This window comes from Danio aesculapii, chromosome 3 (genome assembly GCF_903798145.1).
Source record: "Danio aesculapii chromosome 3, fDanAes4.1, whole genome shotgun sequence".
NCBI classification, from domain to species: Eukaryota; Metazoa; Chordata; class Actinopteri; order Cypriniformes; family Danionidae; genus Danio; species Danio aesculapii.
In genome coordinates, this window is record NC_079437.1 from 6040377 (window position 1) to 6055805 (window position 15429).

General features: G+C 34.0%; 1 protein-coding gene across 2 annotated transcripts; it reads left to right on the forward strand.

Annotated features, from left to right (window-relative positions):
- The first annotated feature begins 716 nt into the window (after positions 1 to 716).
- On the forward strand, positions 717 to 14744 carry csdc2b (cold shock domain containing C2, RNA binding b). Of its 2 annotated transcripts, XM_056452982.1 has the most exons (4): positions 717 to 870; positions 4757 to 4922; positions 6989 to 7111; positions 10565 to 14744. In XM_056452982.1, exons 2-4 carry the CDS (start codon positions 4789 to 4791, stop codon positions 10725 to 10727), a joined length of 420 nt encoding a protein of 139 aa, XP_056308957.1. In that variant the 5' UTR covers positions 717 to 870; positions 4757 to 4788; the 3' UTR covers positions 10728 to 14744. The 2 variants fall into 2 exon arrangements, with proteins under 2 accessions (XP_056308957.1, XP_056308956.1); XM_056452981.1 differs by lacking the exon at positions 717 to 870 and having other exon boundaries at positions 4614 to 4922.
- The last annotated feature ends 685 nt before the right edge of the window (positions 14745 to 15429 follow it).

The following is a 15429-nucleotide window of genomic DNA, read 5'->3' on the forward strand; positions in this document are numbered from 1 at the left end:
GTATAACATTGTTTTTAAGTTACTGTAAATTTTAATATATTACTTTTTTCCAACACTGTTTACCAACATGAATTAACAATGAACAGTACGTTTATTGGAGTATTTATTGATTTTTGCTCATATTTATGTATTCAAGAAGGCAACAGCAAATTTTATCAGCCTTTTTAATTTAATAAATTGGCATTTTTGGAGATTTGGTGTTGCCGCCTTTTTGAACATATATTTTTGCACTTTGACTGATCACTCATTTAAAGTGATGTGCGTGCTTTTGTACATTTATTTATATTAATTAATGGAAATAAAGTTGTTCATTATTAGTTCATCAACTCACAGTACATTAATATTAACAAGCATAAATTTGGATTTTAGTTGATCAAATGTTATTAACTATGATTAATAAATACTGTTGAAGTATTCATTATTAGCTCATGCTAGTAAATACATTAAATAATTAATTAAATAATATATAAAATAATTAAATAATTGTATTTAAATAATTAACATTAACTAAATAATGAGACTTTATTGTAAAGTTTGACATCATAACATCTATAGTGCTCAACTTTTAAGAGTATGTATACTTCTAAAAGCACTAGCTGAGAAGTAAAATTCAATAACATCTCATAAGTAAATGTCCTAAATCAGTGTGCTGTCAGCTGACCTCGGTTTATATAATCTCATGTGACATTAAACAGTCGCTTCAGTGACGGCAGTGACTCGTTTTACCGTCTCCAGTGCGTCATAGCCGGTATTCGGTCAGTGATGGATCATCAAACGCGTCGGTTCTCCCGGTAAAAGCGAGTGTTCGGGAATCTCCATCATCACCATCACCAACGGCTCGGCGTATTCACAACATCTACACAACCAGCTGTAAGTTTCTCCTTTACATCAATATATTCTGCAGCTTTTCGCTAGATAATTAGCATTTATCCACGTTGTAATCACGGTGGATTTATAATCAGATTCTCAAATTTGTCCGTTTATATTTACCGTCACAGTTGTTTATGTCCGGCGGTGTCTCAATACTTAGCCGCTCCCTATCTAGTATATTTATAGACAGGTGTTGATTCTTGACAGAAATACGCCCCAAAGATGCTGTGTAGTAAGTGAACTGATGAGGTTGAGACACGGTCCCCTCATGCCCTCCGTCAAGAACATTCTGGAAGCGGGAGATGCTGAAGGAGACTTGGAGAATTAAAGACACACCGCAGCATTCATTGACCGTGCGTTAAATTAAGTGTATTTGACGCGTCCGTTATGACCGTTATTTTAACCGCCGCGATTTGAATTCGAATTTTGGTGTCAAATTAGGCTATTTGATCTGAGTGTGAATGAGTTCTGTTTTGGTCAAAAGTGGGACAGTGAGTGCATATACTGCACGCCTTTTGTACTGTATCCGTATGATGAATGTTCATTAATTAATTTATTTTATTATTATTATTTTTTATGTTCATTAATTTATGTGGCGATGCTGAAGTCGCGTGTTGCGTAATGACAGCAGAACTGCCCGCGCTCTGACGTCACGAAGGCAGATTTGGCGTCACGCATTCACTGCGCGCTAAGAATTTTACATTGTGATAAAAGCCATACCTAATGTCCTTGCTCATTTAATGAAACGCCACAATTAAGTGATTGTTAAATAGTTTTAAGTTGAAGACAAATGCATTTACGGCCTAAAATGTAGTAATAAAAATATAAGAAACGTGTTTCAAGAAAAGAATCACTCCGAGGGAACAATTTCTTTAAAAATTCTCTAATAGATCAAATTAATTAGAAAAAAAATTGGCTCTTACCTTACAAACTTTGTGTTCCTAACAAAGAGTTACATTTTTAAAAAGTGTTACACAATATCGACTATCTAAATGAGATTGTTTCTAAATTCAGTAATCCTAACTCAAATTGTGCCTTCCAACACAATCTCACCGCAATTCGTAACTTTTTGATTCAGTGGCTAATTCGTATGAATTCGTACGATCTAATTCATACATTTTTGTACGATTTGCTCATCCCCCAATGACGGTTGGGTTTAGGGGTAGGGTTAGGTGCCACGCCTCCTTTTTAAAATCGTACAATTTCGTACGACTGAACTTGTACGAATTAGCTATGAAACAGACAAAACGTAAAATACGTACATTTTCTCGTGAGATCAGGCTGTGTCTTCTGTAACTCAAGCATCGAATTGATTGATCATCTTTTTGTCAAATGCCCACATGTTAAAGTGTTTTGGTCTGATTAATCCGTCTAATTTTCATTAAAATGTAAGTTTAACATTGATATTTCCATGTGTGATAGAATTTGTTACTTTTCTCATGACAAACAACAGAATTTATAAGAAATTTATTTTATCGGGTAAATATTGTATTCACAAAGGTACATTTTCTTACTCATTACCTAAGATGCAGAATTTTCTTTGTGACTTAAATTGTTTAATTACTACTTTACAAAATGTTTACAACAAAAAAAAAAGTGTTAAAACTGAACATTTATAAGGACTTTGTAAATAATATTTAATTTGACAATTTGCCTCTGTACTCTGTTTTTATTCATTATTATTATCTTATTTTATTATTTTATTATTATTATTAATTTTACTTGTTTATTATTGTACTTGATGTCATCTATTGTTATGGTTGACATCTTTGTACTGCTAAAATACAATAAAAAATAATAATAAATTCACTGCGCGCGAGAAAAGTCGTTAGAAGCTACTGTGAACTTTCTTATACTTGCTGGGAATTTTTACTTTCACAAACAGTATTTACAAACACTTCACAAACAATATTCTTATAGACTTTTTATGTGAAATAGAACATATTTCACTTAGATTAAATTGATAATAAGATTTTTTTTTTAAATTCACTGCGTACGGACTTTACAGAAACTTAAAAGTCCCCATGAACCAAAAGCTGGGATCGTTCGCGGAATATTAAATGAGAAAACAGTGGGCGTGGCGTGGCTTGTTTTTTTTTTGTTTTTTTACTGTGAGCTGATTGGATGTAGTAAAGTAGGCGTGTCATTCAGAAAGATTCAGAAACGAAAAGGGTTTGAGGAGAGTTATAAGAACCTAACAGACTCCTCCTGCTCACTTAGGCATGGGCAATGTGGGCGATTGCTAGGCCCACACGGAATCTGCGTGTGCAGAATTCCACAGATTTTGAGCCCATCATTAATTCTGTTTATTTGCTTGAGTAAATGTGTGTATATCTATATTTATTCAGTGTTTTAATTAATTACAGTAATATTATTGACTAATATGAAAATGTTCATCTGATTTATGTACAATGCTGTTTGTAAAGTCATATTTTCTTTCATTAAGTAGATATATTATTTGAGAGACTTGCTTTGTTTACCAAATAAAGTGAATCTTATTGGACTTGCATTGTAAACATTAAATATAAGTTAAAAAGAGATTATTTTTATTTCACATATTAAGGTTTTAGTTATGATACTCACAAAATAATTCAGCAGAAATCTGCAGATTTTTACCAAAATTCTCCGCAGAAATTGCAAAAAACGTCCGCAGATTCAGTCTGGCCTTGGCGATCGCCCAGGGTGGTATCTTGCTAGGGGCGGCATGGAGACACATCCTCCCCGCTTTTCACTTTCGTCCCCAACAACAAAAGAAAATGTTCCTGGAACGCTTTACTAACCTAGAAGCAAAGTTTTTGACAAACCAACAGTGAGCTAAATTATTACCTGGGATAATGGCAGCACCAACAGCACGATGCCAGAATTATCAGCTGGGTTGCTTTAGTTTAAACCAATGATTTATTTATTTTTATTCTATTGTTGGGTTTGTCCATATTTAACCCAGCGTTGAGGTGAAAACAACCCAGCATTCAACTAAAATTAAGCCAAGTTGTTCCTGTGTTGTTGTAGTTTAGTCAAAACGCATCCTCTAAAAATGCAGGGTTATTTTCATGTACTTCATTTTGTGTATAATATAGACAAATCCAGCCACTGGGCTAATTTTTACCCAACCCAATATATGTGTTCAATTCAATTTGGGTTAAATTAACCCAGGAACAAATTACCTAAACATAGCCACATTTTAGTGAAACTCTTATATATATATATGTGTGTGTGTGCGTGTGTGTGTGTGTACTGGAAATAGTACAGGACTTGCTTGTTTAAGCGCTTAGTTAAATATGAACTAACCCAAAGTTGGGCTGTATTTTCAATTAGATTTAAATACAATATTAAACCCAACAGTTGAAACAACCCAGCATTGATTAAAGTGTATATTGCATTGTGGGACACTCAGGGCCACCGCATTGATTCTGGGCTCTTGCTTTTGCACGCATGTTTACAATACATATGCCTACTGCAGACACAGTAAACAGCGATGCTGATGCTGTCCTGAAGTGATCAATATAGCCTGAGCTCTAGTGATGTACAGCTCAGTCTGATCTCAGAACAGTTCAGTCTGTTCTTCTGGCCCGTCTGAACACAAAGCAGGCTGTTGTGCAGAGCTGAACCCTCACGCTCCGGGCACAAACCGTCTTGAATGTAAACTCACACACACACACACACACACACACACAGACTGAGTCTTTGTGCGGGACAGGGCAGAGCAGAGTGTGTTTCTCTGCACGTCTCTTCTCCTCTCAGGACAAACTGAGCTCTGCAAACAACAACAGAGCAAAGTGCGCACCGGAACGTCTGTAAATAAACGAGTGTTCCAGGGAAAACACACACACACACACACACAGGTAAAGCTCTGCATGTGTGAGTCAGTGTAGTGTTTCTCTCACAGGTCTCTGGATCCAGCAGGTGAACTGATCCTCCATGGCGGACTCGGACCCGGCCCTGCGGTCTCCGCGTGCGGCGGCTCTGTCTCTCCAGTTCCCCTTCAGATCCACGCTCCCGCCCGGAGAGTTACCGAGCCCGCTGCCCACCAAACGCACCCGCACGTACTCTGCGTAAGTCAAACACACACTCATGACACGCACCCCACAGGTGGACATATGGATTTCGAGATTTGGGTGCCCATGTGTTTATTCCTTCAGCTGTTTCTGTTCTGTCTCATGTGCTGTGTGTTATCCTAATGCAGTATCTACATTTGAATTGATTCTTGAGTTAAGTTTGTTTAGCTTTTAAAGCTAAACCTTCAGCTGATACGACTGCTGGACTGCGCCATGTTTAGGGCTGCCAGACAAATTTGCCTGCAGATGTTCCTATTACGCTCAAATTGTGTTTGTTAGAGCCTCACCATACAAAATATGACAGAAAGCGACGTTATAGGTGTCATTTATACTTTGTGGAAATATACATTTATATAATCTATATTTAACTGAAAAGCTGTTTTTAGGGTGTGACAGACCTTTAAATATCTTGGTTTCCTGAACCCTGATTGTCTCCAAAGTAATACAAATGTCAGTTTCACAGCACAGTATGTCGAACGTCACGTGACCAAACCGGATCCCTGGGTAGAACACTTCTGCTCATCGCCAGTTCATATACGCCATCGGTTTGTTATTGACAGTAGTGAGTAGTAAGTAGTGTTTTATATGTTATATAATAGGGTTTATGCGCAACTTTCGCGTTCCAGTCAACCCAGGTTGAACACTTTTTCACTCTCCGCTAATATGGCGTTGTTTTATACAAGAAGCCTCCAGGAACTACTAAAGTTAAGCATCACAGATGTCCACCGGATATGCTCATTATCATCTAAATGTCCGGCCACCAAATTGGACAAAGGATTTAAATCGTACGCTCCATCATACATAATGGATTATGAAGGTATTTAAGCTAGCGGAATTGAAATGCTGTACAATGTCTCTATGTTAACTAGCTAACGCTATAACGTTAGTCTGCCGTATGGATCTACATATTCTCAATAATACTTTGTGAATTGTTGCACCAGTATCAAATAAAGACAGGTTGACTGGTGATGTCAGCATTAGCGCAACCTGTCACAGGTCTATGAAGAAGTCCGAGACACCACACAGCCTGAGAGTAACGTTATGGATGGTGTGGGAGTTCTGTTTGTTTGTTTGTTTGTTTTTAAGCCGTTCTGGATTAAAATAAGAATCTGTGATCATGGCTAAGTCTTTTAGTTGTCCTGAGAGACTTAAAAAAGCGATTACCGTTAAAGTTACCTTTGCTTTTTAGTTTATTCATAACAATTTGCTTGTGTATAATGTTATTATTAGCAGTATTATTTATTATATGCATATTTATATTTGTTTTATTAAAAACAAGCTTAGATTTGCCCACCTGTCAGGTTTTAGACCATATGGGCCACAGGCTGTTTGGATATAACTCAGTTGCTCGACCACACTTCGTTCATTTATTTGTTTGCTGGAAATTAGAACTGAATTTAGGAATAGTTTTGACTCAAATCTTTGTGCATAACGAACTAAATTAATTATGTAGGCTAATGGATGTCTTCAGTGGAGAGTACAACACTGTTTCCTTATCCACGAAAAGAGAGAAAGAGAAGTAAAGGCCAAGTGGAGGAGGCTCATTCTTTATTCTCGCGCTGCAGATGCTCTGTTTAACTGTTTTCACAGTTTTTCCACTTACAAAGTCCGCCATGTAAATAGAAAATGCACCATGGTGCAACGCAACTGACTCTTAAAGGGAATGGGAGATGAGACTCTGATTGGTTTATGCTCAAAACACACCTATAACTCATTAAGAGAATAAGCTCAACCCCGTTAGACCATGCGCCAGAGTGCAGAGTGTATTTTTCTGTCCTTAAATGAGCAAAAGTGAATTCAGACACACCCTTAATGCTTTTGCACCCTGCGCTTTAGACTTTGTGCATAGATCGTTAAAATAGAGCCCTTAATGTTTTAAATATAAACAAATTATGCACATATTTAATTATTGACTAATTTGCATATCTAAACACATCACACCATGTTTATCTGCTCTCTCTGTGTAATATAATTTTTAAATATGAACAGATTATTTAATTATTAACTCATTTGCATATTTAAACATATCACACCATGTTTGTCTGCTCTGTGTGTGTGTTCAGGACAGTGCGAGCGAACGCCGGGCCCGTCTTTAAGGGTGCGTGTAAAGACTTCTCTCGCTCTCAGGGTCGCGGCTTCATCAGACCGGCTCACGGCGGAGACGACATCTTCTTTCACATCTCAGAGTGAGTTTACGATCACAGAGATCGTCAGATCACATACCTGACAATACTGAAGATCCTCTGCTTCAGCTTCATCACAGCTCAATCCCTAGAGCCTAGAACTAAAAAAGCTTATATTTTACATGCGGAAAATGTATATATTTATAAATAGTAAAAAAATAGACAACTAGAATATATTTTTTTTCTGTAGATCTTTATATATACATATACATATATATATATATAATATATATATATATATATATATATATATATATATATATATATATATATTCTCAAATGCAGTAAAAAGATTAAAAATACATTTAATTATATATATATATATATATATATATATATATATATATATATATATATATATATATATATAAATATTTATAGAGTAATGATTATATTATTATTATATATATTATTATTACAAATGGTATAATATAATAATAATAATAAACAAATGTTATATATTACACTAATAATAGTAAAACAATGTATATGTAAAATATATTTAATTATATATAATTATGGTAATAATATTAAATAAGTATATAAATTGAAAGCCAGTACATCTGTAAATAAGGCAAAAATGCCTATAAATCTGTAAAAAAGGTTAAAACAATCTGTAAATAAGCAAATAAATCTGTAAATAAGTATATACATCCGTAAATTTGTAAATATGGCAAAAAACTGTAAATAAGCCTTTAAATATGCAAATAAGTCTAAAGATTATGTAAATAAGCATATGCATCTGTAAATAAGCCTTTAAATCTGTTAATATGTCTATAAATCTGTAAAAAGCATATACATCTGTAAATAAGCATTTAAATATGTAAATAAGTCTACAAATATGTACACTACCTGACAAAAGTCTCGTCATCGATGTCAGTTGTGAGAGCAAAAAAATGATAACTTGACTTCGATCATTTGGAAAAGTGTCAGAAGGTTGATTTCTCTGATGAATCTTCTGTTGAACTGCATCATCTTAAATACTACAGAAGACCTACTGGAACCCGCATGGACCCAAGATTCTCATAGAAATTAGTCAAGTTTGGTGAAGGAAAAAATCATGGTTTGGGGTTACAGCCAGTATGGGGGTGTGCGAGAGATCTGCAGAGTGGATGATCAACATCAACAGCCTGAGGTATCAAGACATTTGTGCTGCCCATTACATTACAAACCACAGGAGAGGGCAAATTCTCCAGCAGGATAGCGCTCCTTCTCATACTTCAGCCTCCACATCAAAGCTCCTGAAAGCAAAGAAGGTCAAGGTGCTCCAGGATTGGCCAGCCCAGTCACCAGAAATGAACATTATTGAGGATTGAAGATGAACACAAAGACTCTTGATGAACTCTGGGAGTCCTGCAAGAACGCTTTCTTTGCCATTCCAAATGACTTTATTAATCAGTGATTTGAGTCATTGCAGAGATGTATGGATGCAGTCCTCCAAGCTCATGATGGAGTCAGACACAATATTCATTCTGTTTCCACTGCACCATGACTATTTCTGTTAAGAGACAGGACTTTTGTCTCTGCAAAGTCAGACCTTACTGTCCTAATTAAATAATTCAAAATCAATTTTATTTTGGTAAAATAAGAGTAGAGGCCTTTGCCTTTCATATTATCCTCGTCTGATACCAAATCATCAACTAAAAGTGAAGTTATTATTTGTTGTTCCTAAAACTTGTATAGGCGACAAGACTTTTGTCAGGTAGTGAATATGAATATGCAAATAAATCTGTAAACAAGCCTATAAATCTTTAAATAAGCCAGTAAATTTAGCAAATAAGGCTAAAATAATCTGTAAATAAGCTTTTAAATATGTAAATAAGTCTATAAATATGCCAATAAGCCTATAAATAGGTTTATAAATAAGTTTATATATCTGTAAACATGTTTACACATCTGTAAATAAGCCTATAAATCTTTAAATAAGTCTATAAATTTAGCAAATAAGGCTAAAAAAATCTGTAAATAAGCTTTTAAATATGTAAATAAGTCAATAAATATGCCAATAAGCCTATAAATAGGTTTATAAAGAAGTCTATATATCTGTAAATAAGTTTACACATCTGTAAATAAGCCTATAAATCTTTAAATAAGTCAAAAACTATTTATAAATAAGCCTATAAATCTGTAAATAAACCAAACTATTTTGTAAGCAGGCCTATAAATATAAAAAGAAGTCTGTAAATATGCAAATAAGTTTATAAATAAGTCCATAAATCTGTAAATAAACCAAACTAATCTGTATACAGGCCTATAAATATGCTAAGAAGCATGTAAGTATGCAAATAAGCCCAATTAATCTGTAAATATGCCTATAAAATCTGTAAATAAGCCTATAAATCTGTGAATAGGTTTATAAATAAGTCTATATATCTGTAAATAAGTTTACACATCTGTAAATAAGCCTATAAATCATTAAATAAGCCAAAAACTATCTGTAAATAAGCCTATAAATCTGTAAATAAACCAAACTAATCTGTAAGCAGGCCTATAAATATGTAAATACGTCTGTAAATATGCAAATAAGCCCATACATCAGCAAATAAGTTTATAAATAAGCCTATAAATCTGTAAATAAACCAAACTAATCTGTATACAGGCCTATAAATATGTAAATACGTCTGTGAATATGCAAATAAGTCCATACATCTGCAAATAAGTTTATAAATAAGCCTATAAATCTGTAAATAAACCAAACTAATCTGTATACAGGCCTATAAATATGTAAATAAGTCTATAAATCTGTAAATAAACCAAACTAAACTGTATACAGGCCTATAAATATGTAAATAAGTCTATAAATCTGTAAATAAACCAAACTAAACTGTATACAGGCCTATAAATATGTAAATAAGTCTATAAATCTGTAAATAAACCAAACTAAACTGTATACAGGCCTATAAATATGTAAATAAGTCTGTGAATATGCAAATAAGCCCATACATCAGCAAATAAGTTTATAAATAAGCCTATAAATCTGTAAATAAACCAATCTAATCTGTAAGCAGGCCTATAAATATGTAAAATATGTAAATAAGTTTATAAATAAGTCTATAAATCTGCAAATAAACCAAACTTATCTGTATACAGGTCTATAAATATGCAAATAAGTCTGCGAATATGCAAATAAGCCCATACATCTGCAACTAAGTTTATAAATAAGTCTATAAATCTGTAAATAAACCAAACTAATCTGTAAGCAGGCCTATACATATATAAATAAGTCTGCAAATATGCAAATAAATCCATAAATCTAAAATAAAGTTTATAATAAGTTTATAAATAAGCCTATTAATCTGTAAAGAAACCAAACTAATATGCAAGCGGGCTTTTAAATATGTAAATAAGTCTGCAAATATGCAAATAAGCCTAAGTAATCTGTAAATATGCCTATAAAATATGTAAATAAGCTCATACATCTGTAAATAAGGCTATAAATCTGTAAATCTGTGTCAGTATTGAAGGCGAGTATGTTCCAGTGGAGGGCGACGAGGTCACCTATAAAGTCTGTCCGATTCCACCCAAGAACGTGAAGGTGCAGGCGGTGGAGGTGACCCTCACACACCTGAAGGCCGGAGCCAAACACGAGACCTGGTCGGGTCAGATCATCAGCACGTAGGAAGGCAGAGCATCATGGGAAAATAAATAACGTCACAAGACTGAACGTCTGAAGGGGACGAGCCGCAAACACACACTTCAGCCAAACACACACACACACACACACTGCTTCAGGTCCTGCTGGAGTTTGTTTTTCGGTGTAAAGACTGGTCTGCAGGTGGAGAGACCAGACGGATGGAGACATGATGAACGAAGATAATGCTACACTACTAGCTGTGTCGCTCTTATGTTTATTTATATTAGTATTTTTGATAATTCTACGTTAGATTGACGTTAATAACGAATCGCACTAAACTGTCAGCAAATTTACAAGCAGAGTCATATTCATCCCAAAATCAAGTTCGATTATTTTAGTGTATTTAAAAAGCCGGTCATGTGCGGTTTTGGTAAATATCATATTTGCAAGTTGTAGCATCTATCAAAGCAAAACATTTGCATAAACCCCGCCTCCTGTAACATACAAACAATGAAATGGGCGTATCGATTCTGATACGGAGAGAGCAATCAAAACAGACTTGGCCAGCCGACCAATCAGAGCAGAGCTGGCTTATTGAAGGGGGGGGTTTACAAATCATATTCATCCTAAAATCAAACAAAAATGTATTATGTTGATCATTTGAAGTATATATTACAGAGCAGGTCATTTGGGGTTTCGATAAATATTGTAGTTGCAGTTTGTAACGTCACTGTTCTTCTCCCATCACTAACGTCAACAAGATTAAAGCAAAACATTTGCATAAACCCCTACCTCCCATTACATACAAAGGTCACACTTTATTTTGATGGTCCGTTTGTTGAATTTAAGTTACATGCCAACTAATTCTTATTCGATTAAACGTAGACTGTTAGGTTAGGGTTAGTGTAAGTTGACATGTACTTGCAAAGTTTCTTATAGTCAGTTAAACGTCTGTTGAAGGAGCAGTGTCAGCAGATATTAAGCAGATAGTCTACTAATACTCAACTGGACCATCAAAATAAAGTGTTACCCATACAAAACACGGAAATGGGCGTTTCGTTTCTGATACGTAAAGACCAATCAAAACAGACTTGGCCAGCTGACCAATCAGAGCAGAGCTGGCTTATGGATGGCTAATTATTTATTCAATAAATATCGTATTTGTATGATATCGTGTATTATGATAAATATTGTGTAAACAGTCTTTAAATTCGTTAATCAAAAAAACATTGTCTCTCGAAAGAAAGAGTCGATTATAAATCACCAAAATGAGTCGTTATATTTGCGAAACTATTTCCCTGCTACTGATGAAGTTAACTAGTGCTGACTGTTTTCAAAATACCGCTTCACAAAGCTTCGAAGTCAGTCATGATTTCAGAGGCTTTATTACATCGTTACTATTTGAAAAATGTGAAAAATTTATATTATATATATATATAATTAATAACAAATAAAATATTAAATAAAACCGGTAAATTATTTATTTTGAATGGGATTCATCATTTGACAGCACTAATTATGATGCGATTTATTTCAAATCAATGCAGACTTTTTATTATGCAAAATATCAAATATATCTGATTTGGTTTGAGGGTGAGTTGAGAGTCTGAAGCTCTGCTATAACGCTGGAACTGAAGCATCACAGACTAAAATTGCACTTGATAAACTTAAACAAACGAACAAACTAACAGATACGAACTGCCAAACTGACTTCATCTCCCAGAATCCTCGGGTGTCTTTCAGGGTAAAATGCACAACGTTTTTTAGATGAGCTGAATAATAATAACAGGCGGCTAGCAGGAGCATTTACACACAGCAAAAGCTAAAGATATTTGTATGTTTGTGGCGTTTATTATCAGTTCAGAGATCCAGTACTGGTGATACACTGTTGTGTTATTATGGAAGGCAATTGGGGCCAAAATGTAAATGTCTGATGTTTGTTTCCTGTTTTTTTGTTTATAAATAGCAACACAATTTATGTTCATATACCAGTCCCAAAATAAACATGATGTCTAAAGTTTTTACGCATATATTCCCATGTACCATTGAACCACATATGCAAATATAGTCTCAAATTAAGCAATTTCATTGGCTTTTGATAAAATCAGGGGCCTGTACCATGATGGTGGCGTAACAAACTCAGGATTATAGATTTAAAGACATTTATATAGCAAGATGAAAAGAGCTGGACAGATTAAAAATAAAAAAACAGACTGCTTTATTAGTGTAAAGTTAGTTTGAACAGTTGATTATATATAATTATGGAGAGACATTTCTATTCGAACTTTCTCTAGTGATTAAAACAAGCTTATTTACAAGGCATCTGTATGTGTATTATATTAATTTAAACTTACAAAACTGATTATTGACCTAAAATAGCTTATGTGTAAAGGATTCCAAGTTATAGTGATGATATAAATCTAAAGATTAAATAGTCTTTGTTAAATCTGACTTTATTTTTACCTATTTACTATATATATTCTATTTTACTATATATGTTATCTTTACTATTTAGTGACCTTAAATTTAGAGCAAGAGAAACTGGGGGCATTTATTTAAACTTTGCCCACATTTGATTGGCAAACCTGAACAGAACCTGAATATATCCAGAACAAAGCCTGAACATATCTAGAACAAAACCTAAACATATCTAGAACTAAACATGAACATAACCTGAACACATCTAAAACATAACCTGAAATAATCAGAACATAACCTGAACATATCTAAAGCATAACTGAAAACAACCTGAACATATCCAGAACACAGCCTGAACATATCTAAAACATAACCTGAAAAAACATAACCTGAACATATCTAAAACATAACTGAAAACAACCAGAACATATCCAGAACACAGCTTGAACAGAACCTGAACATATCTAAAACATAACTGAAAACAACCAGAACATAACCTGAACATATCCAAAACATATCTAAAACATAACCTGAAAAAACAGAACATAACCTGAACATATCCAGAACACAGCCTGAACATAAACTGAACATATCTAAAACATAACCTGAAAAAAACATAACCTGAACATATCTAAAACATAACTGAAAACAACCAGAACATAACCTGAACATATCCAGAACACAGCCTGAACATAAACTGAACATATCTAAAACATAACCTGAAAAAAACATAACCAAAACATATATACAACATAACTGAAAACAACCAGAACATAACCTGAACATATCCAGAACACAGCCTGAACATAAACTGAACATATCTAAAACATAACTGAAAACAACCGGAACATAACCTGAACATATCCAGAACACAGCCTGAACATAACCTGAACATATCTAAACATAACCTGAAAAAAACATAACCTGAACATATTTAAAACATGACTGAAAACAACCAGAACATAACCTGAACATATCCAGAACACAGCCTGTACATAACCTGAACATATCTAAACATAACCTGAAAAAAATAGAACATAACCTGAACATATCTAAAACATAACGGAAAACAACCAGAACATATCCTGAACATATCCAGAACACAGCCTGAACATATCTAAAACATAACCTGAAAATAACCAGAACATAACTTAAATATATCCTGAACATATCCAGAACATAACCTGAACATATATAGAACATAATTTGAGCATATCTAGAACATATCCAAACCTTAACCTGCCTCAGAGGAGGAAAAAAAATACCAAGGTAACAAAGACTGATTAAATTAAAAAAGCTATCTTCATGGTACCTAAAGCCCAAGATTGGTGCAAACTAAACTGAACTGACTAGCCAGATAATCCAGCTTCATGATACAGGCCTAGAGTTTCATGTATTTTATATTTGACACCAATTGCCTTTCATACTATGTTTGGTCACATGATCTGTTGCATGTTCTTGAGTTGTGCATCATGATTGATTGTCAGATTTCTTCATGTTATATCTGATCCTTATGTGCCCTTGTTAAGGTGTAAAACTGATGTGTCGATGTTGTTTTCAGCACTTTGCAGAGCTCAGATCACTGTGGTCGATGTCACTTTCATATGAACTTGACAAACTAATAAAATGAATTTATGATTTGCATGTTTGTGTATTATGTGTGCATTACATTATCACAGGATTAAAACACACGCATAAACAGATCAGACTCTGGAAAGTCAGGAAAACATGAATTTATAACAGACAGAAAAGCTCATTATTCATCACATTAGAAATAACACAATTTTCTGAACAACGAAAATCACATTTTGTTGAGGTTTTGCCTTCCCCAGGAGTGTTTATATACCGTCTACTGAAGTGTAACCCATAACCGTCCTCCATAAATCAGTTCAGGTCCACTTGGAATTAAGGTCACAATTTCCTTATTTACATATATACACGAAACAAAGCAAAAGACACTCTGAGATAGAAGTAAAGGAGTAGACGAGTCTCTCCAGCACCGTTTACATCATCATTAGTAGTCCATTATTAATGATATGAATCACTTAAAGTGCATAATGCCATCAGATATGAAACACTAATACATCAACATTCATACTAGCATGACGTCAAAGAGACTGTGGATTATGAATCGAAACACTTTATCCAGCATTACAAAAATTTACCACGATTTTACTAAAGTATAAGTGAATTTACCATGTTTTACTATAGTATAAGTGAATTTACCATGTTTTACTATAGTATAATTGAATTTTCCATGTTTTCACTGTAGTATAAATTAATTTATCATGTTTTACTATAGTATAATTGAATTTTCCATGTTTTCACT

Bases quoted from the DNA above. Each gene is read 5' to 3' on its own strand.
- csdc2b (XM_056452982.1), top strand. From the start codon at position 4,789: ATGGCGGACTCGGACCCGGCCCTGCGGTCTCCGCGTGCGGCGGCTCTG. The intron at 4,923-6,988 runs GTAAGTCAAACA...GTGTGTGTTCAG, and splicing joins CGCACCCGCACGTACTCTGC to GACAGTGCGAGCGAACGCCG. The intron at 7,112-10,564 runs GTGAGTTTACGA...AATCTGTGTCAG, and splicing joins ATCTTCTTTCACATCTCAGA to TATTGAAGGCGAGTATGTTC.